A 26,085-nucleotide genomic window follows, 5' to 3' on the forward strand; every position below is an offset into this window, starting at 1 on the left:
TCATACTTGAAACAGGTAGCATGTCCATAATCTTACAGCCAAAAGAGTGCCTTAAATTCATCAGAGAAGTTGCCACTAGAACTCCCAAGACGGACAGTAATTTGTGTGTGGTTTTTGTTGGTTTGTGGTGTTTTGTTTTGTTTTTTTCCCCAAGGCCAGCAGCTAACGAAGTGCTTCCTATCCGCAGGTAGTGACTGACTAACAGGTGGTGGCACCAGTGTTCTGTGACAGGTAGGAAACAGGCTGGAAGCTGCAATATCGTTTGTGGACGATTAACTTTTCTGGTGCTATTTATTGGACTGTGCCACTAGTGCTAAAGTAATTCCACAGTCTACGTGCGTGGAGATGCTCTCCTGTGTGTGTCCACGCTATATGGCAAGAAATGTTCTGCCCTTTTGGGTAGCAGACAGCACTGTTCATCAGTAATGTCAGGCAAGAAAATACTGGCAGAATACCGAGTCTCTGCTCTGAACATAAAGACTGAGCAAACATTTCTATGAAGTGTTACTTGGGAAGCAAAGTGTGTATTTACCTACTAAAAAGTGGGGAGTGGCAAGACTTTATAGGAATCAGTTTGACCTTAAGATGCTTTAAGGAAAAAGAAAAGTTTAGACGGGAAAGCCTGTTGGAGTACAGTATGGTTCAGAAGACAGAAAAGACATCTATGCCAGAATAACAGTACTAGGAAGGCCTTTTTTCAGGGTTACATGAGTAGCAGGTGTTATGCTCATTCAGCGAGTGTAACTTTCTCTGTGTTGAGAACGGGTATCAACTTTGTAATAACAATGACTAAATAATTGTACGTCATTGAATTCCATCAGTGCATACGAGACAGCTATTAAGGTGGTTCATGAGTGAAGTCTAAACAAAGTTCTCTCAAAAGAGAACAGCAAGACAGCATTAGGTTTATTTACTGTTGAAGACATCAAGATTCTAGTGGTGGTGTGGCTGTACAGACCACAAGGTGGTGGCATTGCCCAGGTAAACGGTATGCGCAATACTGCGATTTTAAGTTTTGGGTTTTTTTTTTTTCATTTGAGCTGCAGGTTTGTCTTTTGTGCTAGCTTTGTTTGGGGAAAGGAAATAACATGTTTAATATTTTAATCTGTTGCATAATTAATCAGGAATGTAAAATACACTTCTTGATGGAAGGGACTTTTATTTCCTCTTTTAGAACACGTTTCCTCTCCTGCTTCCCTCAGCCCTGGTTATTAAGCAATTTGAATAACATTTACCTGTCCTACAAAAGGACTGGAATCAGTTGTGCTCTGGAAAACAGCTCTGGGAACTGGGAGAGTAAGGTTGAGTTCCTGGCTTCCTGTGTGATTTCAGGCAAGTGGCTTAACTTCCGTGGACCTCTGTTTCTGATGCATAAATTGGGATTATACCATTCCGCCTTCTGTTCTCCTCTTATTTACTGTGCAGCCTCTTCAGGCATGGCATGTGCATATAGTGCCTAACTCAGTAGCATCCTGTCTCTTCTTGAATATTTAAAGTACTCTTGCAGTCTTTGCAAAATTAAGAGGTACAGCACCAAAACATCTTTCATTTAATTGTTGTTAATAAACTTGTACAAATGAGTTGAGTGACAGGGGCTCAGTGGAGATGTGCACCAGTGGGCAGTCCATATTGAGATGGTGCTGAGCACTACTCCTTGACCTGTGGACTTGAACCATGAATGAGCCTCCGTACTCCCACCTTAATAGTATTTTAAAGATCTGGTTGTCTTTCTACCTGAACTATCAAGGCTTCTGCTCTAGGACTGGGATCTCCTGCCTCTGTGGGCATGCTGACAGCTGCTGTCCTCCCCAGGCTTCCTCCCAGCTTGTTGAAAGTGCTAATAGTGGGATCAATTTAGGTCATCGGTTCAACTACACTGCCTCCTTCTTCTGTTCCTTCATTGGTCGTCCTTTTCCAAGATCTTTCCGTGGTCTCTTTAAGGGCCTTTCTCTAGTGCTATCAGAACTGCTGTCTTATCAGCCTGTTAACTATCACCTTTACCCCGACAGTGGTGTAGGCTTAGTTCAACTCTCCCCCTCCCTGCACATACCCTTCCTTCTAGATCATCTATCAGTGTCTGAGGAGAAAGTTGCCTGCCAAACTCTTCAGACTTTGGAAAGTTTAAAACAAGTTTGGTAATCTTTTCCCTTTCCTTTTCTAGGAATTCTCTTGATCAGAAGTTGAGCTTCATAGGAGGTGGGGGGCAGGGGGCGGAATGCCGGTCAGAATTCATCTGCTTTGTTTTGAAGAGCTTTAAACCGTGTTATATGGATTAAATAATGGAATCGTGATTTGAAATCTTTTGTTTGGCATCTGTCAACTGAATGGTCAATAAAGACTTCTGCTTTTCTACTAGCTGCTGCTTTTACATTTAACCTACAGGTATATGCCTTTGTATTTCCTCTAACCTGTATTTCTTGACTTGCACACAGATTCTGAACTATGGGATACATGGACTTTCTTTCTGGACCTGACTGCACAGCACAAGAGAAATTTGGTCTTATGCTTGGGGTTCTAGTATGACAAAGTACAAGGCTGGTGTGTGTTGCGAAGTCAGCGATCAGATGTCCAAGTGCGGCTTCGCTATTGCTGAAACTGATGGCAAAACTTTCACAGCTCGTCCAGTTCCCTAATTCTCTATCTGTTGTACTTATGAGCAACAAATGTACCTAAGATACTGGGGGACAGGAAATCAGTGCAGGTGTTAACACATGTCAGATGATCAAATATTCAGTTCCTATCTTACAAAATAATAAGGCCAGCTGTAAAACAGCAGTTCTGTTAACTATTAAGACTTGTAAACTATATTTCCCATTTTACAAAAAGTGTGGAAGTGGAAGTTTTCCAACTGTTGAGTAGAGCTCTAATATTCTATCAATATCTGAAATTTTACCTCTAGTGGCAAGCTAAATGCATATAATTTCATGTGTTATAAATGTACATATGTTCATGCATACTGTATACATGTATACAAGTTTTTAGATAATGCTGTAAATACAAGTGAATGTACTTGGCTCATTTAACCAATACTTGGTGGAAAGGCAAAGGTTGTCTTGTTCCCAGCCCACAGCATGTTGCTTAAAACAGATGTTTGTGTCTTGGCTTACTACTTAAGTGTTATTATTTTGCAGGGTATGTGGCAAATGTGCCAATAAATGAACCTTAGGGAAATATTTTCACATATTCATGGATAGCATTGTCCCAGAATCCAGGAGCTCCTGAGATCCAACCCCATCTCTGCAGCTGACCTGCTGCAACTTTGACTTCCATGTGCTCCCATTCCCCTCTTACTGAATAGGAACGATACAACAGCATTTACCTAATGCAGGTGCTGAGAAACTTGCCTTGGTGCTTGTATTAAAAAGGGGAAAAGAAACAATGAAAAGCACATCAAACAACCCACTTTGTAAGGCTGCTTGATGCTTTCTGAGTGAAGGCATTCAATGCAGTCATGCTCACCTGACTCTAAGAAAAACTTGTGGGGTTGTTGGATAAGCGCGCGTTATGCTTGGGTATTCACTGAAATGGGTTTTGTCAACTTGTGTATGAATAATGAAGAGACAACCCATTTGACTATTACTGAATTGTACTTTTATGGAAACTAGCTCACAGTAGTCAACAAAAAGAGGAAAAAAAATAAAAAAATGAAAACTTAAGGGAAAACATGAAGAAATTAACTGGGTCAGTTCTTCAAAAAGCACACTTCCAAACTGGACTAATCGCTGAAGAAAATATGATTCTTGCTTTTAGGATTTGGAGATGTGAAATGAGAAGTGTTTATTAAGATGACTTATTAGTTTATACATAGTATTTTGCCTAATTGGTGGTGTCGTATGCTGATTACCCTGCCTGATAAAAAAAAAAAAACCACCATATGAAGAGCAGTGGAAACAGTGCAATGTGTTTTTTTTGCTTTGAATGTAGGTCCTTACCACTTGGCCAAATCTGCTTAAGCTGCATGCTATGCAAGTCTAATAATGCAAAAAAAAATGCTTGTTTCTTTCTTATTTCATCTTGTAGTCTTGTTTCTTGCCACACTCAAGCTCTCCTTGGAACTCCTTTACAAATTGCTATGAACAGCATAGCACAGGGGAGCCCTGGACTCTTGGTTTGAGCCTTCACATACTGTTTGAACAAGGGATGATAATAAAAGTAGAGATTTTTCATTGTCTGGCTTCCCAACCTGTGTTCTTGTTTTGAGCCTCGGCAGCTGAATATGAGAATAATAGGAATTTCCTTATCCATTAGAAATACATATTTAGAACAGTGGCAGGTGTGCATGAAACGCAAATTTCTTCCTTTCTGGTTTTCACATGATTTTTAAAAATCAAAATATAACAGGTTTTCTATGTGTTTTCTCACTGGAAACCAGTAAGGCAGTGTAATTACTTAATGGATGCTGGTCCTAGCCTTAAGTAGGAAGTGCTGGCTGACTGTAGCAGCTGGCAGAGAGCCAAAGCAAAGTTTGAAGCTGTTTGATACCTGCAAAGGCCTTTTATTGCCTGTAGGCTCTGTCACCATTAACATTATTCATATTCTACGTGGGGAAAAATAAGATGCCATAAACCATCTTGTAAAATGGGTTTCCCCTCTGGAGGCTGTACACGCTGTGCTGCTTTGCAGTTTGGTCTTCCACACAGTGCGTGTTCTAGTTACCCGGCCCCCTGCCCAGCACCCTCGGTGCAGTCAAGTTAAGGTCAGCATAGCAAATCCTGGGTGTAAGGGTGCCTGCACAGAGCTCAGAGCAAAAGCTAGTGTTAGGTCCCCACTGGAAGATTTTATCTTAAGTGACAACCCGGACCACCATATGTCAGAGATTCAAGAGAGTCTCAAATCTTGTAGCTGTTGGGGCACAAGCCTGTAGGGCATCAGGTGCTTTCTACGTTCTTGGCTAAGTGTAAGGCAGGGTCCATGTTCAAGGACGTTGTCGCTCCTGTAGGTTGATGCTCTTCTCTTTCCCTCTGTCCTATGGGTACTTGGAGAATGCTTTGACCAAATAGGGACTGTAGTGAAGGGGAAAGTAAATAGCAAGTCTCTGAAAGCAAGTGGCTGTCCTTCAGTTATTTAATAGTTACACTGTGTGGTCTTAGGTGTTCTGAGCTGAAATTACGTTTTCTCCTCCCGCCTTCCCTATCTGTGCCTCTGCTTTACCCTCTTTCCCCTCGTTGTTTCTTCTAATGTTTGGATCGTGAGCAGTGGTAGCTTTATTTCATCTGGATTAGACCCTAGTTACTAGGATGGTATACAAGCACAAAGTAAGTTGATAGCACCATCATATGGTGTTTGTACTTCCAACGTGAGATATCAGTGGAGGTAGCAAGCAGATGGAAAGTCTTAAAGATATATGGCATGTACTTGCTGTAAGCAAATTGCTTAGCCCATCCATAGCAATGGTAACTGACTACTTTTCTGATACTCACTTGCTTCAAGATGATCCCAGAATAGGCTTGCTAGAAGTACGTGGCTATGGAAATATTTTCAAAAGAAAGCTGGAGCTTGTTCTTACTGGAACTCATCTTGCTGCAGATTATGAATGGAAGAAAGGAAATCATGTGCCATATGCTTCAACATATTCTGGTCTTCAGATGCTCTGAACACATGCTCTTGAAAACAACAGAGGGTGTTTTCCTTCCCTAAAGCCAAAGACTGCATGTGGACCACAAAGCTGTGTCTGCTCAGAGTGGTGTTCTGAAACCCTCTGAACCTGCTCATCTGTTTTGTTGTCATTGATGTCCTGTGGACTCAGAATCAGCAAAGGCTTATTTTTTGTCTTTAGGGAGTAGCTAAATGGGAGGGTGAACATGGGAAACTGTTTTTCTTCCACTCCCCTTCACTCCCCACCCCATATTAGACAACTGGTACACAATGAACCTGTAAAGCTAGTGCTGCCTGTCATGAAAGGACCATCCTGAATAGAGGCATCTTCTGATGAATCACAGCTAATGTGGCAATTCTTCCATCTACAGGGGAAACACAAAGTAAAGAGAAATATATCTGAGCTGATGTAATGGTTTACTGTTGCTCTTGCTATGATTTAAAATATCTCATGGTTTTTAATGAAGTTTACATTGGGCATATCTACCCACTGCACAGCCTGGCTCTGGCTGGGCATCATAAAGGTGCCTTTTTGTGTTGTGTTAAACAGTTCTTCACCCGGGTAAGTCTAACCTGACTTCTGTATGTGTCTGTTATCAGCTAATTCTAATTTGATGTCCCAGCTTGATTTCTTATATTAAACTGACTTGAATCCTAAGCTTGTAGAAAGAGATCTACTTCTCGTGCTGCATATTAATGGAGTTTGGATTTTTCTCCTGAACTCTATTAGAAGAGACTTAACTGCTTGCCCAGGCATAATACCGCCAGTCAGTCTTGGGCCCATCGTCTTCTACAGGTGTGTACAGGTCTCTTTCTCCATCCTCAGGTTCCAGCTTTGCTGCTCCTTATCTCTGGTTATGGAAAACGTGCTTGAGAAGCCACATCTAAGATTTTTATATACATATCTACTGTAAAACCTACTAAATATACAAATTTACGCTATGTCTATCAGAGGCACACAGCTAGCAAACTGGTTTTTTTCTTTATCTTTCTGTTGTAGTAGCTTAGCTGGATTGGGGGGCACATGGTACAACTTTTTTATTAAAAAAAATAGTAGCAATGCTCTTGAAATACTTTAATAGTATCAGGTTATTTAGTAAAATGTATTACTTTTCCCTACCTAACTGATACTGCTGATGGAAATGTGATGCCATACAACCAAAGTGATCAAATCCTTTTAAGTAGCAGAACCATTTAGGTGTGTGTAAATTTCAAAGCATTGATGTTTAGCCTGCCTATGAATACTTAAAATCAGTGATGAAAGAAACAGTTCAAATGGTAAGCTATAATTATATAGCACCGAAGGCATAAAACTCTGGGTAGATTTCTCACCTCCTAGAAGATAATGTTTAGACTAAACTAGATCCTAATGACTTAAACTCTCAAAAGCAAAAGCTCAGAATTTTACTAGTTATGGAACCCTAACCTTGGAAAGATCTGTTGAGAGCAGTTGGTGTTACATACCATCAGCTTCACTGCTTGTAATACAAGTGCAAATGTTTGCAGGATCAGAATCTGGTTGTGTAATTTGGCAGCTTTTGAAATGCCATTTACAGAGGTAGAAGTCCAGTTGGCTTTATGAAATTAGGTGTGTTAATTTGTTCTGTTCCACCAAATAAAAAAAAAAACACACAAAAAAACCCACAAAACAAAAAAACCCCAAAACAACAACAAAAAAACACAACAAAAAAAACCCCTTCCTCAGGTTATTTAATATACTTTAGAGAAGACCAGAACTATCTCTTCAAGGTCGTAAAGCTCTAATTATGATATACTGAGCTTTTAACTACCTCTTTCTTGGCTTTGGAAAGAACATAGGAATAGTTAGATTAGATTAGGCTTCTTGTGTGTTATATCTTAGCTTACAATACCAGATGCTTTAAAAGAAGGCACAGGAAACTTTGCAGGAGGCAGATGTTTTGGTTATTGACCATCCCCAAGAGATGTTTTCCTAATCCTAATAATTTGTATTATGGTGGCACCAATAAACTCCAGTCAGGGATTCAGAATCTTGATAAGTGAGCTATGTTACACAAAATGGTTAAAGCTAGTTCCTCCTTGAAGAAGCCTGCAATTGCAGCCCCTAATAATATAACCTGTTTTTATTTTTGAACGACAGAGCTCAATGCCACTTTCAGAATTGGTTTGCACTAATTTGTGTAACTCTAGGTTGAAAATAGCCTGCATCAGCAATATATCCACGTCCTTGAGCAGCATAAAGTAGGCTGCCTCCATAGTCTTCCCTGAGCCCACACTAACCAAGGTTCTTAGTGCATGTGTGTTACATGACCCGGGTTCTCTTCTAGTTGTTATGGACTCCTGTGTATTGGAAAAATGGTCCCGTAAGAGAAAGATGGTCTTGTAGGTGATGAGCGTTTTGGACCCTTATTCTTGTGTACTGTGACTTTTTTGATGCCTCAGCTTCTCAGCCTATCAAACAATAATACTGCATGGATTAGGTGAGTTTGTCTCTGCAAGTACCTTGAAAGCTTTATGAACACTGAAATTTAGCTAGAAAAAAAAGTCTTAAAATAAGAAAATCAAATGCTGTAATCAAGCTTAGAATGATCCCACAGTAACATAAAATTGGTCTGATCCAAACCCTGCTGAAGTCACAATGTTTCCAACAACGTACTAGGCTTTGAACCAAACCCTGTAACTTTCTGTATTTTTCTATGTGGTGAAGTTCTGGATTTATCCTGATAGTGAAAGGTTAGTGGAAAGCCTGAGGTGGGTCTAACTCACTCACCTGAGTTATGTGAGGATGAAAATCAGTATACTTTCTTTATTGAAAACAAATATTTCTTTGAGAAGACTCTGGTGTGTGTGTGTATATATGCATATATATGTACGTATATGCCTGGAAAATGACAGAACTTTGGAAGCTGAAGCTTTTTTAGGTAGCTAGCCCTAGCTGGAGGCTGTTCTTTCAGCCAATCAAAACAGTGCAACAAGATACACATTGGATATGTGCCCCCCCCCCCTTCTATTAATCAGAGGCAAAACTGGCAAATTTGGAATTAAATGCAATTTGCATATTCCTGCTACAATAATGGTTTGCGTCAGTTTTGTATTACTGTAACTCGAGAGGGTCCATATTTAAATGTTAGGCTGTGCTGCACGAAAGAACTAAAGAAACTTACAGATATTCACAATTCTTCTATTTTTAAACACTTTAAAAATCCATTTTTTATCTAGCAAGATGCTTAAGGTTTGCTGACTTTTAAGCAGACAAAGTGTCCCTGGGGCATCACTTCAGAGTGACTATTCATGTAATTAAAGTTAGACACCTGTTTAAGACAGAGCTGCATTGAGTTGAGTCAAGAAATAAAAATTAGGCCCTCACTGTACAGATGTTTAAGCATGAGGTTAAGCATGTGTATATTGTCAAGTAATTCTTGTAAGATCACTTGAGTGGCTAATATAGGTTAAATGCCAGTATAAGAATGTTTGTAATACTGGGGACCACTTTTTATTTGGTTCATATGTTAATGAATGAATTTAATTCTGCTCTCTAGTATGTCTGCATTTATCCAGTTGCTTGTGGAGACTCTGTTTGACAGCTCGAGTTGGGTCCTAAGTATGTACCTGGAACTAGAAAGGCTGTGATAACCTAAACTTCTCTTCTTCCTGGTGAATATTTTAGATAGTTTATATACAAAGACATATTGAAAAGCTGACCTTGATTGCTTTCCATAAACTGCAAAATGAGAGAGAGGATCCCAGCACAAATATACACCCACTTAAAGTATTTTTCCTGAATGTGCTTGTTGCTTCAAACCTCCATGTGGTTAGAAAAACAAACTTCAGCACTAAGACTTCTCAAATCTGCATTATAAAATAAAATGGAACATACACTCCCGATGGTAAAATATTATTTGCTAACGTGTTCCAAAAACCATGCTAGGCAAAAGGCAGTAAAAGTATCTTTAAAAAAAAAAAAAAAAAGAAGTTGGATATAAAACCTAGCAGATGTGTTTTTCTGTTCTAGTGAAAAAAAAGCACCTACTTACTGGAATGAACGGGAGACTCAAAAGAGGATCTGATGGATACAGTATTTTCTCTCATTTGGGAAAGATGAGGTGGAGAAGAAGTTATTAAATGTTTACTTATGCATTTGTAAGTTTGAAAGCATTCCTTTGTTCACTGCTTATAAATGTGATCAGTGGAATCTCTGAAACTTGCACATTTTGTAAGCACTGATCAGTGTGGAGAGTTGCCTCCAGTAAATAGTGCCTTTATGATGCAGGAGGGAAGGGGGAGAGAAAGAGGGAGAGACCAGGTATAGCTCATGATTTTACAGCCATAAATCCCTGCTTCTGGTTATTTGCTAATGGCATGGGAGAGGCGGGGGGTGTGCGTGGAGAGGATCAATTATTTTATACTTGGGGGTTAAACTTTTTCCAGCAGTCAAATGGTGGGGGAGTTCTCTTCTGAGAGAACCTGTATGTCGATTATAGAAAACCGGACTTACAATAAATATAACCAAAAGCACTTCAGTGCTTAAGTCCTTGGTTTGCATTTTCTATTCACAGTTAAGAGCTTGATTTGCTTTCATGATTTAGTTGCATGCACCTGAACTGCTTTAAACCTCTCGTATTAAAAACGTTTTAAGAAGCTTTTTTTCCTTAAGCCAGGTACGCTCTTATTTCAGTTAAATCGAGGGTCTTGTAAATCAAGAGTAGTCTTGCGTCAGTCGGAGTAGACTTCTAGTCCAGCTCAGTGCGTAGTGCTCTGACTACCCTCCATACCCTGCTCATGACAGGAGTTCAGGACACAGCCTGTTCCTGCTTCTTGTAGCCACGTTTCTGTTGCAGGGTATCCCGTGCGAGTAAATATTTTGTTTATGCTTATGTTAGGCTCTTGAGAGTTATTTTCGGGGACATCTTTGTTTGTCAAATACCGTTATATTGCCAAAAAATGTGATTGATGTGGTTGAACGCGAGTCACTTGCCTTGCGAATGACTTAAAACTTTAAGCTGTTAACAGCTTAAAGGAACACTTACAACAGGCACGTTTATTTTTCTGGTACACCTGTACCAGAAAAACGAACCTCCCGGTGAGGTTGTTGGCTAAAGAGGGAAAGATTGGTTATCCTTCTCCATTCTGACATTGATAATTTTAACCTGCGATTCGTTCCCTTGAGAAACCCGAAGGATGGTGAATTTTCACAAATTAATAGGAACAAGAATGAAATGCTTCCTTCTAAATGTCGTCTTTAGGCGTAGTTTAACTTTCTCATTGACATTTTCTCCTTAAACGTGAGAGGAAACAATAGTAGTTTTAAGGTTAGGCTTTTAAAGGACTTAAGTATTATCTTCAAGAGATGTGGTTCTTCCTGCTGGGAGTTACTAAGACGTGTCGAGTCGTGAAAGTTGACTCTGGTGTATAAAACGACGTTGTTAAAAACCTTCTAACAAAGACGAGCATCTCTCCTTACCACGTCAAAACTGCCTCACCTGTCATTTTGACCCCGGCATGTGGAAACGAGCGTGGCAGTCTTGAGGGGAATAGCTCTTCCTCCAGAAGGAAATGATCAGCGCTCACCGAACCAGTTGCTTTTTTTTTTCTTCTTTTTAGTACGAGGAAGAAAATCGCTTCAGGCGATTCAGGAGAATGAAAGCCGCGCATCGCGGCGCCTGTGAAAGTTGCGGGGGCGCAGAGCGGCGCTGGTGCGGGCGGGCGCCCCGAGCCTCGGTCTCGGCCCCGGCCCGGCGGGTGCGGGGGGTGCGGGGCCCGGCGCCCTTCCCCGCCCCGGGGCGGCTCCGCGCCGCGCTCGGCTCCTGCGCGGCAGCCGCCCCGCCACCGTTCCCCGCTGCTGGTTGAGAGTCGTTTTCACTCTCAGCGCCGCTCGGCTCCGAGAAACCTTTTCCCCGAGCCTTTGGCGTGCTCTTAGTTATGCCTCTAAATGGGAATTAGAACTGGGAGCGAGTACGGTGTGGAAGATGCGCTGCTGGAGGCTTCCTTCTCTTCGCCGAGGTGTCCTCGTCAGGTCTTGCAGGGCTCCTTCCCAGGGCAACGCGCTCCTCTCTCCCGGAGTTGCGTGGTGCCATTTACCTGCCGGTGGAACCGGCTCTCTGAGCCGAACCGCAGAAACCTCTAAAGTGCAAATCCAAATTACGCAGCGGTCGCGCTAGTATAAATGCTGATTTACTCAGTGAATTTACATCAGCAGAGTCTGAGAGATGGGCTTTTCCCAAACCAAGTGCTTGAAATGGGGGATCTAGATCAGGAGTTTATGATTTCAGAAGTCTTTAAGAACTCCTTTTAAGACACACTGCAAAGGAGAGAAACTTCGTTGGGGGGAGAAAATTCTCCTCCGGCAGCGCTTCCCCTCCCCGGGGCCGCGGAGCGGAGCAGGCGCGGGCTGTGCCGCGGCGTGGGGAGGGCGCCCCGCGGCGAGCAGCCCCCGCCGGGGCGAGGCGGGAAGGCTCCCTTCATTTGTCCCCGAAGTGCCAAATTCTGGTGGCAGCTGTTCGGGGCGAAGAGAGTGCATCTCCTCTGACCTGCGCCGCTGCCCTCTGACCCGCTATGAATCCCTAAAAGCGAGGCTCCCCGGGGGCCACGGCACACGAGTCCCCATTGTTCCTAACGCCGGCACGGTCCCGCCGGGCGCGCCCGGCCCGGCACCGGCGTTTCTTAAGCCCTTGACTGGGCTGGAACTGAATAAGCATCTGGGTTGGATCCGACCGGGCTCCCTTGAACGCGTTACGGGGACAGACCCGGCTTTATCACTAGGAGCGAGGGACTTCGGTTATTAGGAAACGTTTTCTCCTTACGAATGCATCGGCCAAGGTTAGACCAAGTGGGAATTCCGCCCCCTCCCCTTCCGTCCCTGCCCCAGGTTTAAGAATAAATGCAGAAAAGGTCAGACTGGCATTGCCAAAAATGATCTTAGTGCAAAGAGAGGGCTTTTATTCGAGGAAATGTACCCACGCCTCTTGCGAAATGGTCCAAAAAAAAAAAAAAACACCATAATATGCCTTACCATCGCCTGTACCTTTACATCGTATGTTCTTGTTTTCTCACTTTTTTTTTTCTTTTTAATTTGAATATTTTACCCTGTTTGGTTGGATCGGGCTTTTTTTAGATTGAGAAATTGCATCTCAAAGATGCGAAGATCTTATCTTGAAAGGCTGGCCTCCACTCTGTAACGCCATCAAACTGCTGTTGCTTTTCTTTAACGTTAAAATAACGCTAGCCTCGCCTTTCGCGAACCTGACAAAATCACTTACTGCATATTTATCAATTTGGGGAGGTGGGCTAGCATGATAAATTTCCTTGAACAAAGATTGTGTGAGATGTATTAGTTCATCTAATACCATGTCTGTCACTTATGTAGACAGAATAATTCGGAGTCCCGGCTTTGCCCTCGATCGTGCCTGAATTAAGGATACATTTTTATGAAAGTTTTATGTGAAGATTTTAATTTGCGATTTTTTTTGAGAGAGGACTGTGTGAAACTCCATGAAAATAATCTAGCGTTTAATAGAAAGGTGGCTTTGTGAAATGTATCCGAACGTGGACGGAAGGAGTTAGGATTTATTCTGAAATGGAAACTATATTTCTATCCCGTTAAAAAAAAAAAAATAAAGCAGGTTAAAGAGAGGAGCTGCACATAATGAGTCAAGGAAATCCTTGCGCTGTCCCTTTAACTACCGAACATCTGATTCCCTCATCTGGCAGATGGTCTCTGAGCACAGATTTGCATTCATTGTCTTGAAATCTGTTTTCGCGTTGGTGTTATATAGATTTCAGAGGCAGATCTATACACAGATCAGAATACAAAAGGGCCAGGAGGAAAATATCACCAAGGCAGAGTGGCTTTAAAAAATTTAAAATAAACGCAGAGGCAGGTATCGTCCTGGCTCCCAGCGGGCTGGGGAGAGCTCCAGCTCCCTTTAATGGCAAATTTTGCCTGCACAGAGTGTTACAAAAAGTTTTAAGGCTAGACCTGACAGCTCGCCCGCAGCGAGAACTTCAGGGTCTTCTGGGTGCCCTGCAGCCCCCCTCGCTCGCCCCTGCTCCCGCAGGCGGCCTCTGCACCCACCGCATTGCGACCGCCACCCAGTTCGTTCCCTCCGAGCACTTTTTTTGTTTTTCTTTTAAATAACCGCGCCTGCAAGCCCACCAGCCAACTACCTGTGCGATGGCTTTATTACCGCAGCGCGGAACGCGTTTCGAGAGACCGCCGCTCTCAGCGCAGTTTAATTGTTACGGGGCAGGACCGTTGGGCGTGGGGCTGGCAGGCTGTGGCGCTACATTAGAAGTTAGCCCGCCCGGGCTCCTGCCGCCGCGGGGCGAGCGGCCGGCCCCTACCTGCTCGCCGCCAGCAGCGGGCCACCGCCGGCCCGGCCGCCCCCGCCCCGGGCTGAGCGCGCGGAGCCGGCAGCCCAGGCGAGGGCACGGCGGCGCGGGGTTGCCCGCAGCCCTCCAATCGGGTGAGGCTATGCAAATGTACGCCCTTATTTGGGCACAGGCTCCTCCCCCTCGCCGCTATGTTCGCTGCCGTTGCTGTAACCCATTCATGGTGACCGGCTCGGGAAGGATCGCCTCTTCCCGGCGTAGCGTGTCCTCAGGCTCTCCTTAGCCCCACTTCTTCCCTGCTTTTACAATTTATCCCGCTTCTTCTTTTTTTTTTTTTTTTTTTTTTTCCTCTGGATTAGGCAGCAATCAATCCTTCTCCCTGTCTCTGTTGAGAAACAGGTGATCCTTGTTACCAGCGACCAGTTTCTGGATGCAGTTTCCTCTCCTGCGGTTGAAGGATGATGATACCAGGCAAGACTGAATCAGCGTAACTTTTGCTTTGCAAGAGGAAAAACTTTTCTTCCCTGTTTGAAGGCACTAAAAACACGTAGCATTTAAAAGCAGAAGAAGTTGGTTTTAAAGCTGAACTTCTCCACTTTCCTGGGATTTGTGTGTGTCCATTTCAAAGGCTGCGTCTTTTTTTTTTTTTTCCTTTTTTTTTTCTTTTCTCCTCCCTTATCCCCCAAAAGGAAACTGTTGCTAGTTGGAATAGACTTTTTAAATGTTTGGGATTCAAGATACTTTAGGAAGAGGACCAATTCTGAAAGATAAATCTCTAGGTTCTGAAATGGATTCCGTCAGGTCCTGGGTCAGAAACGTTGGGGTTGTGGATGCAAACGTAGCAGCACAAAGGTAACCGTGACTATTTCTCCCCCGCTCTTCCCCCGCTTTTTTTTTTTCCTTTTTTTTTTTTTTTAGGCAAGCCTTTTCTTTACTCCCTGTTGTTTTTTGCATTTGATATTAAATTTATTTTCTCCCTTTCTGTCCCCCTCCCACCTCCCGGTCTCCTCTAGTCAGTGAAAATTCAAGGTAGTACAGCTAGGGCTAGGCAGAAGCACTCCAAAATCGGAGAGCATCAAGAGTCCTAAAATCTAGTGCGGGGATCAGATGACAGCGAGCGCGGATCATTCTCTTCCTGCACACGGGAGAGGTGTGGGGGTGGATCGGTTGTACCTAGCGATACAGCCTACTCCTTCCCGCTCTCTGGGCCAGGCAGCCGAATAGGAGTGGACCAAGTCAGAATTAACTTCAATGTAGATCTCCCCCACCGCCCCCCCCCCCCCCCGGCCCATCTTGTTTTACTTAATTCAAGTGGCTCTGTAGCTACCGTAGGCATTGGCGAAATCTTAACCCGTGGATTCAAGGCTGCGAGCAGGGAAGCGGCGAGCAAAGCACGGTTTCGAGGCGGCGGGGGAGGCTGCGGCCAGGGCCGGCGGCGGGCCCCCCCCCCCCCGCCCGGCCCTGCCTGGCCTCTGGCACCTGCCCGCCGGGGCGGGAGGTCCCTGCTGCTCTGAACCGCCAGCAAACCCACCGAGCCGGGGGCTTGGCTGTTCGGTTTGTACTTGTTTGGGCGGGTTAGCTCCCCCCACACCCCCCTTTTATTTCTCTTCCCCGCCAAGTCGGCGCAGGACCGTTATTCCAGTCTCTTCCCGTTCGGGGTAAGACGATGAAAACCCCTTTTAAGTAAAATACTTTTTTTTTTCCCTCCTCGCTCTCTGGATAGCTCTAAAAAAAACCCAACAACAAAAAAGTAGTAGCGTCAGGGAAGGGGAATGCTAGATTGGTCCCAGGAATAAGTCGGGTTTTATTTAATACAGCGACAAGGTGAAGGGCATGTACCAGCAGATGGGACTTCAAATGAAACAGGGACGTTGTAGAAATAAGTACATCCGTGCCCCCACCCACGGCCTGATCCGTGAGCAAGGTTTTCCAAGCACTATGGGAGGAGTTATCAGAGTTTTATGAATGTCGATAGACGGTTTAATAAATACGGGGGGGGGGGGGGGGGGGGAGAAGAGATTTATTCCTGGGGAAACCGAAAGTAAAAGGAAACTTCTCCTAAGAAGCCTCTAATTCGCGGGAGCGGTGGAGATGCAGTCGCGTTGTGCTAGGGGCTGGCATCGCCAGTTTTTTTTCAGAGGTCCGTAACAAACCGAGGAACCCGAGGTCTTGCAGGCAGAGTGAGAGGAAGCCCCAGACTAGGTGCAGTTGTGGCGGATGCGGTGAGTTCACGCGGTACCTATTTGGCAATGGAAAACGCAGGGAAACATCTGTAGTTCTCCGAAAGAGTCAAATACTTTGGCCAACGCAGCGGAGCTATTTTGGGGACTGAAAACCGAAGCTGTTCCGACTCCTAACTTGTCTGGCAGATAGTCTTAATCTGCCTACTAACTAATATGGAGGTGCTCATGTGCACCTATTTTCTCTGCAGTAGGTAGAAATCGGCATTAGGGAGAGGGAGCTACCACTAATTTCCCTAAGAAATGTAGCTGCCGTTCTGTGGATACGCAAAAGCGCTCGAATGATTCCAAGCCGGGAAATGTGTGGGAAAAGTCACTGCATTTTCTGCAGCTAGAGACAAGATTTGGGCAAGAGCTAATTAACCTGAGTCTAAATTCTTTCAATTTAAATGAGAAATGGAAGATGCAGGCAGCGGTTCAAATAGGTCAGTGACTAAAGACTGCGTGACAAACTTCGCAGCTTAGGAAGGTGGGTGCTCTGCTTGAAACTAGTCGTCTTTTACCTAAAACGTAGGTGCCCTCAAGTTGACAGCCCGCTTGTAGGAAATGCTTTAAGGTCACTTGTCTTCTCCTACCGGAAAAGTGAGCGGTGCTGGGATGTACAGATAGCACTTCCATACGTTACATCTACTTCCCACCCTGCGTGTTGCATTCCAGAAACGAGCCCGACAGGCACGAAGGAACTAGGTGGAGGAGGAGGTAAAACGCTTGCTGCATTTAGCAATAACCCACCTCTCCACATTCGGGGTCTGTAAATTACTCTTGTCCTCAGAGCACAACTATAAAGATGCCGGGGCCAAGCTGAAAGGAGCGTTACGATGACAGCTTCAAACTTGGGCATCGCCCCTTCGGCCGCCGCCGGCCCTCCCGGCCGTCCCGCCGCCGGAGCGGAGCCGCCGAGCGCGCCCGGGCGGCGGGGAAGCGCCAGGCTCGGCGGCGGGGATGGCAAGCGGCTGTTCCTAACCTCGTGTGGCACTCGCACGAGGTGGACGACTCCCCGGCTTTTCTCTGAACGTGTTCTGCCTTTTCTGTTGTTGTTTTGCTGTGTTACTGCCGCACAACCTGGTAATGTCTTTGTCTCTCCCCCCCACACCCTATCCCGTATGTTTCCTCCACAGCGGCGTAGCTTTGTCCAGAGCTCACTTTGAAAAGCAGCCACCCTCCAACTTGAGGAAATCCAATTTCTTTCACTTTGTTCTGGCTCTCTACGACAGACAGGGGCAGCCCGTGGAAATAGAAAGGACAGCTTTTGTGGACTTTGTAGAAAATGATAAAGTAAGGCTTGTTATCTTTCTTCTTCTTCTTTTCCTCTCCAAATTTGATCTTTTCTTCTCCCCCGTTGAGCTGCTAACTTTAATACCTGTTGTCCCTAACAAAATACAACCAGCTCTTGGTCAAGGGTTCAGGTGCTTTGGTAGAGCTGTTGCCCTCTGTGTGCTGCTGTAGTTAAGAAGGCTTGCAAGCCTCTGCTGTATCGGGAATATAATGGGAATTTGATACACCCACTAAAAATAGAATAAAAAATTTCATGGGGGACAAATGCGTTTGTTTTGTTTTGTTTTGGGGGGGTACCTACCAGATCTGCCAAGTTTTATTAGTACCCTAGCAGACGTGGAATCCGACCTGTAATATGTCATATTATCTGTTGAGTTTGATTATATGTATTTCTTTCCAAAGTCAATGGCAGGACCTGAAAAGCATTTGCTTTTCGATTTTAAATCCATGTGTTGACCACTTGACTTTGTTTTTACAATTATTTTCTTAGTCATGGGCAAGATTTTTTTAATTATGAAGGATGCTCATAAATAATTATCTTCTAGGAAATTACAGTAAAAAACCACGCAAGAAACATCCCTGTAACACAACCTTCAGGAAATAAATATCAATAATGACTCAAAATAACACTAGTGCAAAGTAATGAACACATTAAAACCAAAACCCACTGAGCTTTCCCACTATCAATCTGCTTTATATTAACTGACTTGAAATGTGCAAATTCGTCTCAGTGACAAACTTGAAAAAGTTAAGAGCATAATAGCAAATAAGAGAGGAAAAGAAGTTCTTGAACTCCTTCAGGAAAAGATGTCAGCAGTATTTTGTAGTTTGTCCTGGGTCACTCGGAAGGTTAATATATCCCAATCAGTGGATTCACCTCTCAGAATTTTAATGAACTTTGTTGTCACTTCCATCATGATTATCAGCTTTTGCATTTTAAATGTGCCAAGTGTAAGTTCTGGAAGAAATTTTTTTTAATTCTCTCTTTCAGGAGCAAGGCAATGAAAAGACGAACAATGGCACGCATTACAAACTCCAACTCCTTTATAGCAATGGTGAGTCCCCTTTCCGGTCACCTTCTGTAGGTTGTACAGTGAGGCAAGGTTTGGAGGTGCTGTCACTATGATTTCTAAAATACACAGAAATTCCCTTGCATGATGCCCCTTCAGTGTAGGGATAAGCTCTGAAGTTTACCTGGTGTGGATGGGCTTGGGAAAACACACTAGAGGAAATAAAACTAAGTGGTCTTTCTGAGGATGTTTAATAAGGCACTAGATGAAACGAAATGGTTTTGTTCTGATGTTTAGGGAAAGATGCATATAACAGCATTATTTATCACTCTTCTCTCTCGCTCTAGGTGTCAGGACTGAACAGGATCTGTATGTTAGACTCATCGATTCAGTCACTAAGCAGGTGAGCATAGCTAATATGTGCCGTGCTATCCTGTCCCACCTCAACCTTCCTTTTTTCTTAACGTTGCCCTGCATGTTTTTTCTTCTCTGGTTTATTTTTGTCTCTTGTTCATCTGTATTGCAGACCTTATTTTTGAGGGCAATTGAAAAGTAATGCTCTTAAGTCTCTTTTTTTTTTTCCTCTACGGATTGTAGGTTCTTGTCCACTTTTTATCAGTATTTATGAGCAGGGAAAGCAGCTTATACATAAAGGCTTTGGGGGAAGGTATTTATTTGCAAGTGATGGTGAGCAACGGTAAAAAGCCTTCACCTCAGATCTGAATATTATGACAAATAAGTAACCCCCTGACGTTACTGGCTTACCCCTTTTCTTAATTTTTGCAGCCCATAACTTATGAAGGCCAGAACAAGAATCCCGAAATGTGCAGAGTTTTGCTTACCCATGAAGTCATGTGCAGGTAAGATGACTTTATTAATGGCATATCATTTGTTAAGTTTGTTTCCATAGATGCCAAAATGGCCTTTCTGATGAAGTTGTAGGTAGGAAGAGTTTGATTTTTTTGTTTGTTTGTTTGTTTTTGAGTCAGAAAGATTCTTTGTGTAGGAAGACTTTCTTTTTACATGTGGATAATATTTGATTTGGGTTCAATACAGATATTTGGGTGTGGGGTTTTTTGGGGGGTTGTTTTTTTGTTTGGTTGGTTTTTTTACTGCAAGAGGTTTAGCAACTCCAGGTCCACAGTCTGAGCTGCACTATTTTTGTTTAAACTAGGCCTTTGTATGTGTTGTTTAAATCGAGGCGTTTCATATGCTTATTTCTTACAAAATTCCTGCTCACCTTCTGAGAATGAGCAGTTTAACTTATAGATTTTTACCTGGAAACTAAACACCATTCTCCATGTAATTTTCTCCGGTGAAATATTTTCATTTTCTTAATTAAATTATCATCATTAATGTTCTTTAATTTTGGTTAGTTCTACCCCAACCAAAAAAGAAACCCCTCAAACCAAACCACAAATCCTTCTTTTCTATACCATGTAAGCAATATTTAGGGGACTTCCACCTTTTAATTAAAAAAGACACTATTTTTAGCATGTAAAGTTATAAATTAGAGGGTAAAATGAGTTGAGAATGCTTTTAATAACATTTGTATAAGTCTGAAGTTACATGTACCTTAGGTATGTACATCGTGCTTCCATGGTAACTTATTACTTTTCCTGTTCTCATGTAATTAAATTTTTTTCAATACATATAACAATGCAAACAGTCAATGTTCTTATATTAAAATGTGTTAAATTGTGCATAGAATGTCCTTTCGTAAAATGAAAGGCAAAACCAATCTTTTGGTTATTAAACACAGTTTGTGATTTATTGTATTAGTAGGAGGGGATTAAGCTGTTGGACTGAACGTTGCTTCTTTTAATGTTGCAGTTTGCCACTTGATTTTTTGTTTTTAAAGTAGCCTTTTAAGTTAATATAGTAGTAAGAGCAGCTTATTTGGACAGACTTCTTGTCAAGGGGAGGTCTCAGTTTCGGTGCTTAACAATTATGTCAACTGTTCCATTACTTTTAAAATATAATAGGAATCAAATGTATAGCGTTTATCTATTGTGCTTTTCTCTCATTAATTAAGAAAATGAGCGTTGTTGCTTTTGACCAACATTCACATATGTATGCACAAACACAGCGTATATCGTGTATGAGAGACGCATACGGTGCGCTTTATGAGGACCTGTAGATGTAGTAGCAAAGATGAAAGGTATATATGTTACTTTCTGGCACATCTAGAACTTGTGTACATATTTAAATATATATGCTATCCGTACTGTTGAAAGTCTTCACTATAACTAGGTGAACGTTAGAGAAGGGAAATCTTTGAATTGCTATGCAGTTGGGTTCTGGTTTGTGGTAACAAAACAACAGTTAGCATACTTCATCTTCCTCCACTCTTCCTGTATAGAGTGCAGTTCTATTTTAGAAGTTAAAATATTTCAGCAGCAAACACCAGCACCTTCCCATCCAAAGGTACTTCTTTAAAATAAAATTAATTTGGCTTTTTCCCTTGCTTCCTCTCCATGCCTTTATAGTATCAAACGCTCTGCTCAGCTTTTAGATACCTCGCCTCCACTGATGCCTATAAACATATTCCGTGCTTGATTTAAGGTAGTGTTCTACAAATGTAAACCATTATTCTGATTATACTGAACTCTCCTGCTTGACAGATTAGCCAAGGAAGAATTAAAACTCGGGGACGTCCTTTCCATGTAAAACACAGATTAGTGAATGAAGTCAAAAGCGCTCTGTAACCTAATCAAGACATTTGATTTTTAAATGTCGTGTTTTTCTAAAGTATCTCTGAACAGGATGCTGTGTATTCTGAAGAGGCATTACACTTATCACTTTGAATAATGCCAAGGGAATGGATCCAACTCTAGTTAAACTTGACATTTTATTTTATTTCTTTTAAGTACAATAATCAAATCTTCCTCATTGTGTGCTGCTTAAGTGGCAGCATCAATTTTTAAAGCCCCTAGTTTAGTTTGCATTAGTAACAGTATATAAAAATTTAATGCACTGTACCCACTCTGCTGTCCAAATTGATGCCTACTGTTTTTAAAAAGAAGGGTCTGCCTGTCTTTCTGCTCCTCTTCTTCCAATCCCTGCTAGCTGAATGTAGGCTTTTTTTTTTTTGTACTTTTTTTGTATGCAATCACACTCGCAGATATTCTTGCTGTATAGAGACAAGTGCATCCGAAACTCCCCATCTTCCACTCAGACAGTGACAGATGCATGCTTAGCAGGAAAGTTGTCTAAATATTGATACGGCTACAACAATCTGTCATACCAATTGAAAGTTAAACTCTCAACTCTCAATAATTAGTGCTTTCAGTGAGAGGCTCTATTTATTTATTTGCAGATTTGAAATTTTTCATTTGGGTTATTACGGCCTAATGGGAACTGTTCCTGTTAGGTGGGTCTGTCATAAATACACAGTCTTTTCCCCCCGACGGCTGGAAATCAAGGTAAACAGTCTCCTCTCCTGGAATAACTTTTTTCTCTTCTTCTTTTTCTTCCAATTATCGACTAAGAGGAAACTAGTTGTTATGCTGCTGCCAGCAACCCCCTATGCCCTCAATGCTCAGAGGGTTAAAAGGTGGTATAATTTGAACAGAAGTAGTCTCAGGGCCTACAGCTGGCTAATAACAGAGTTGTATTGAGTGCAAGCAAACCCCACAGCTGTGACTTTCGCCACAAGGCTCAGACTAGACAGGAGCTCTAATCAGCTGGGCCAGGCGGCCACTGGGGCCTGTGTCTTTATCGGCCAGATGGTGTGAATTTAGACACTTTTGTTATGCAATTGCAGGGAGGAGTTGGGGAGAAGAAAACAAAACAAAGGCCACCATGCTGTGAGCTTATTTGAGTTTGAAATTAGAGACAGATTTTTTTTTTTTTTTTTTTTTTTGGAGGGGGAGTGAGGGGGAGGGAAGTTGAGGGCTGAATTTTAAAACCATTTTAGTCAAGTGTGAGGAGGGAAAGGATGCAAGTTTGCCTTTGACGTGAGCCTTCTGGAGTATTCAGTTTGTAGATCTGGTGTTGTCTGTGGTAGCTTTTTGGTTGCTGTGTGTGTTATTAGTTTTTTTCAGGACTGTTCGTAATTTAAACCATTATTTTTCCCATGTAGATCTAATTAGAGGGGAAAGTATAATAAGAAAAGGTGTAGAAAATAGAAGTACTAGGGGCCTTGATATTCTTGTTTTCAGCAAATGAGCATCTCTAAAGGGATGTTCCTAGCAAGACGTTGTAGCAGAAATGTAAATATTGGTGAAGTCATGCCAGTAATTTGCTTAAAGAGAACATTGTAGGCTTGATCCTGGACGACCAGAGTTTGGGATTTTTGCTATTGACTTAAATTGGAACAAGTCAATTCTGTTACAGACAGCATTTGTAAAACAAACTAATTGGAAATGTTACTGCTTGGATACTTGGCAATACTTGGAAACAGGGATTTAAAGATTTGAGAGGTACTTGTGCTAAAATGCTGGGCCTCAGTCTTTAAAAGCACTCTGATTTACGTGTGAACTAGTCATTCACTGGAAGTGAGTGACTGTTTTCCCTGATCAAGGTATTTTTTCATATATGTTTGGGCTCAAAAAGTATTACGGTCAAAGGGAAAAAACTCTAGCACTCTAACAAAAAAATTTGTTGGCCGAGTGTGATAAGAATGTAGACATTTGTAAAACATTTCGAGAACTCTAGCTGTAAGCCACAGTTTTAGAAGGAAAATTTTTACGTATTACAAACAAAGTTCCTAACTGCGACAATTGTGAAAACTAAAATAAAACAAGACGCACTTATTTCAGAACCCAGCCATGTTGTACTCCAATCTCGCATAATTCATTCTAAAACACTTACTATGCCAAGAAATGGCAACCTCTCTGGGAAGAGTATATGAGCTGATGTGATGTGGCGGAGGTACTGCTAGTGTATTCTGCTTGAACCTTACTGTGGTGTAGTGCAAGCAGAAATATTTTTTTATGACCATCTGCATAAGTTACCTGACTAAAGGAGATCTCATTCAGTATTATTGCAAAGCGAGGAAATGACTGCTGTTTCAGCTAGATGTAAAAAAACCTCAATGCTAACACTACAAAACTATTTTAAGAATTGGGTTCCTTTTGTTTTTTTATTATAGTGGCATGTAAACCAGCAAGGCATTTATTCCCGGTGTTATTTCCAGTACATCATTGTATTGGACATGTCAGAAGTACATGCCAAATTTATATTCTTCTGAGCGAGGGTTTTCTGCTTTTTTGGAGTTATTTTTTTTTTCTTCAGAAAATATCTCACATCTTGGCTTTTAGTACAAAAATATGCAATTCTTTATAAACAATCATTAGTCAGTGAAATGCATAAAAGATGCACTTAAAACAAAGTTGGGAGAAGGAGGGAGTGGGGATATTCTTAGCTAGTGTGAATTACCATAGCTTCACTGCAGTCGATGGAGCTATGACAATTTACAGCAGCTAGAGGGTCTGCCCCAGGGATTTTTAAATATTTAGTGTATCCTTTTATTTTAAAAGGACTAGCATCGATGAATAAGTGCAGGTTTGAGGCAAAGGGAATGTAGAAATGTTGAAACAGTTAGAGCTGCTATTCAAATAGATCTGCTAGTTGTATCTCATCTTGCAGGGCAATTTCAACTTGCAAACGGGAAGTTCTTGGCAGACACTGTAACTTCAGGAGAAAGTGTATGCATTTGAAATTTTTCATATCTGAAAGAGTTTTTTTGTGTAAATGCTTATTTTAGGTATTTATAATTGAATATTAGGCATTTCAAGAAAAAAAGCTACTCTCATATTTTGTACAGCCTTCAGTGAATTCAAGCATTTTATTTATTTATTTATTTATTTATTTATTTTTAATTCTTCTGCTTGGAATTGCTCCTCAGTTGGAAAACTGTGGGATTCAGACTGACTTGAGAATTTTGCAAATGTGTTCAGCACCTATTATACCACTGTACAAAAACCTAAACAGTTTTTTGATTCCATGCGTGTAAATTTGAAGAACCTCAGCAGAATGTGAAAAACATAATTTAGAAAGGTATTTGTGTAACTTAAGGCAGAATCTGATCTGGTGACTTCTGAGGCCCATGGGACTTCTGATATAGTCTACTTAAAGTTTTGGATGCCTGCATCCTCCCTCTCCCGTTAGCTTTGGTTGGAACAAACTATCTGAGCATCAAGACAGCTTAAATCTTCTAACAGACTTCTGTGTTGCTACAAATTTTTAAGATTGAGAATTTCAGAGCAAGGACTGGTTTTAAAGTCTATTAAACTTTTGGTACTCAGCTGTTGTATATGCAAGGAGCATCAACCATGTCAATGAATATATCAGGGAAAATCAGACAACGACCTGCCTCTTTTTTTTTCCTTTTTTAAAATTTTTTATTATTATTAAAAATGGGAAAAGGAAATGCAGTGGTTCTGTTCTTTCCTGAAGAAAGTTTAATTCACTGGGAGTGAAGAACATCAAATAGTTCCTAAGCGGAGGTTGTATTCTTCCATACCCTCTCCTGATATATCTGTGTATGTATGTACACATCCGTGCATGTGCATGCACACACACACATATACACACACACACACACACAGTTCTCTTTGCCTATGTGTGCATGCACACACGCATAGATGTGGGCATAACACAGCTGTCATTCTGCAATACGAACCTTACAGCAGGGCAACAGCATTATCTTGCGTTTTCTTACCAAGTCAGATAAATATATTTATTTTATGTTGTGAGCTCATCAGAGAGAGTTCTAATTTCTGTACAATCATGTTGGTGGCTACACAGTATAAAATGTGTATAAATACATGCTTAATCTTAAGGGCTTAGCATCACTGAAACAATTGCAAAGGGATTTACAGATGAAATGCCAGCCTGAAAAAATCTCTCTTCAGATCCTTAGTAGGATCTAAGTGTGTTCAGTTTCTGTTTTTTCATTGGTGCTACTATAGTGTTGAAGGTTTCTGTGGGTGTATGAAACTTAGGGGTCACTAGATATTTAATAATCAACAATCAGTTATTAGAATATAACAAATCAGTAGGTTGCTTATAGTCAGTTCTAACACCTTCTTTTGATGGACTTCTAACCATACATAACACATGATACTCATGCCTGTAATGTCGTTATGACATATGTTCATCATTTCTTAAGCCCTTACAAATAGTGCCTTAGTCTAAAGTGTGACCATATTGCTGTTCATTTTTGGCTGGGAATTTAAAAAAAAGACTACAGGGAGCCAAGTGCCAAACTCCAGCTGGAATGAACCAGGATTTGGGCACCCAACTCCCTTAGTTCTTCTCCCTTCCGGAAACCCTAGCCAGAATTTTCTCAGTCACTCTTCCAGGCATATATTGAGTCTTGAAGGTTTGCAGACAAGGTTTTTAGCTGGTTGCTTTGCTATCAACTATCCCAGTAATTCTTTAATTTTGGTTTTCTTTCTTTAGTCGGTGCTGTGAGAAGAAAAGTTGTGGCAACAGAAATGAGACTCCGTCTGACCCCGTGATCATTGACAGGTAGGAAACGAATCCTCATTTTCCCACAAAAGCAACGCCAAATTGTGTGTGCTTTGAGGTGGCTGAGGATGTTTCTTGATGGTTATCTGTCAGTGTCTGTATTCGACGATGTCTGTGCTTTGTGATTGTTCAGAAAAATGCCAGCCTAAGAGTTGGTTAGCTTAGTCCATCTGGGCTTA

General features: G+C 41.9%; 1 protein-coding gene across 3 annotated transcripts in view; it reads left to right on the forward strand.

Moving 5' to 3' along the window:
- The first annotated feature begins 14,623 nt into the window (after positions 1–14,623).
- EBF2 (EBF transcription factor 2) overlaps positions 14,624–26,085 on the forward strand; it is a 145,983-nt gene continuing 134,521 nt past the window's right edge. For all 3 annotated transcript variants that reach the window (XM_009472786.2, XM_087762740.1, XM_087762739.1), the window contains exons 1-6: positions 14,624–14,754; positions 17,261–17,417; positions 18,409–18,472; positions 18,775–18,830; positions 19,214–19,287; positions 25,838–25,906. In XM_009472786.2, the coding sequence (XP_009471061.1) occupies positions 14,624–14,754; positions 17,261–17,417; positions 18,409–18,472; positions 18,775–18,830; positions 19,214–19,287; positions 25,838–25,906 (551 nt within the window). The remainder of the gene's footprint in view (positions 14,755–17,260; positions 17,418–18,408; positions 18,473–18,774; positions 18,831–19,213; positions 19,288–25,837; positions 25,907–26,085) is intronic.

This window comes from Nipponia nippon, unplaced genomic scaffold (genome assembly GCF_047370975.1).
Source record: "Nipponia nippon isolate SJK-2023a ecotype South Korea unplaced genomic scaffold, ASM4737097v1 scaffold_27, whole genome shotgun sequence".
NCBI classification, from domain to species: domain Eukaryota; kingdom Metazoa; phylum Chordata; class Aves; order Pelecaniformes; family Threskiornithidae; genus Nipponia; species Nipponia nippon.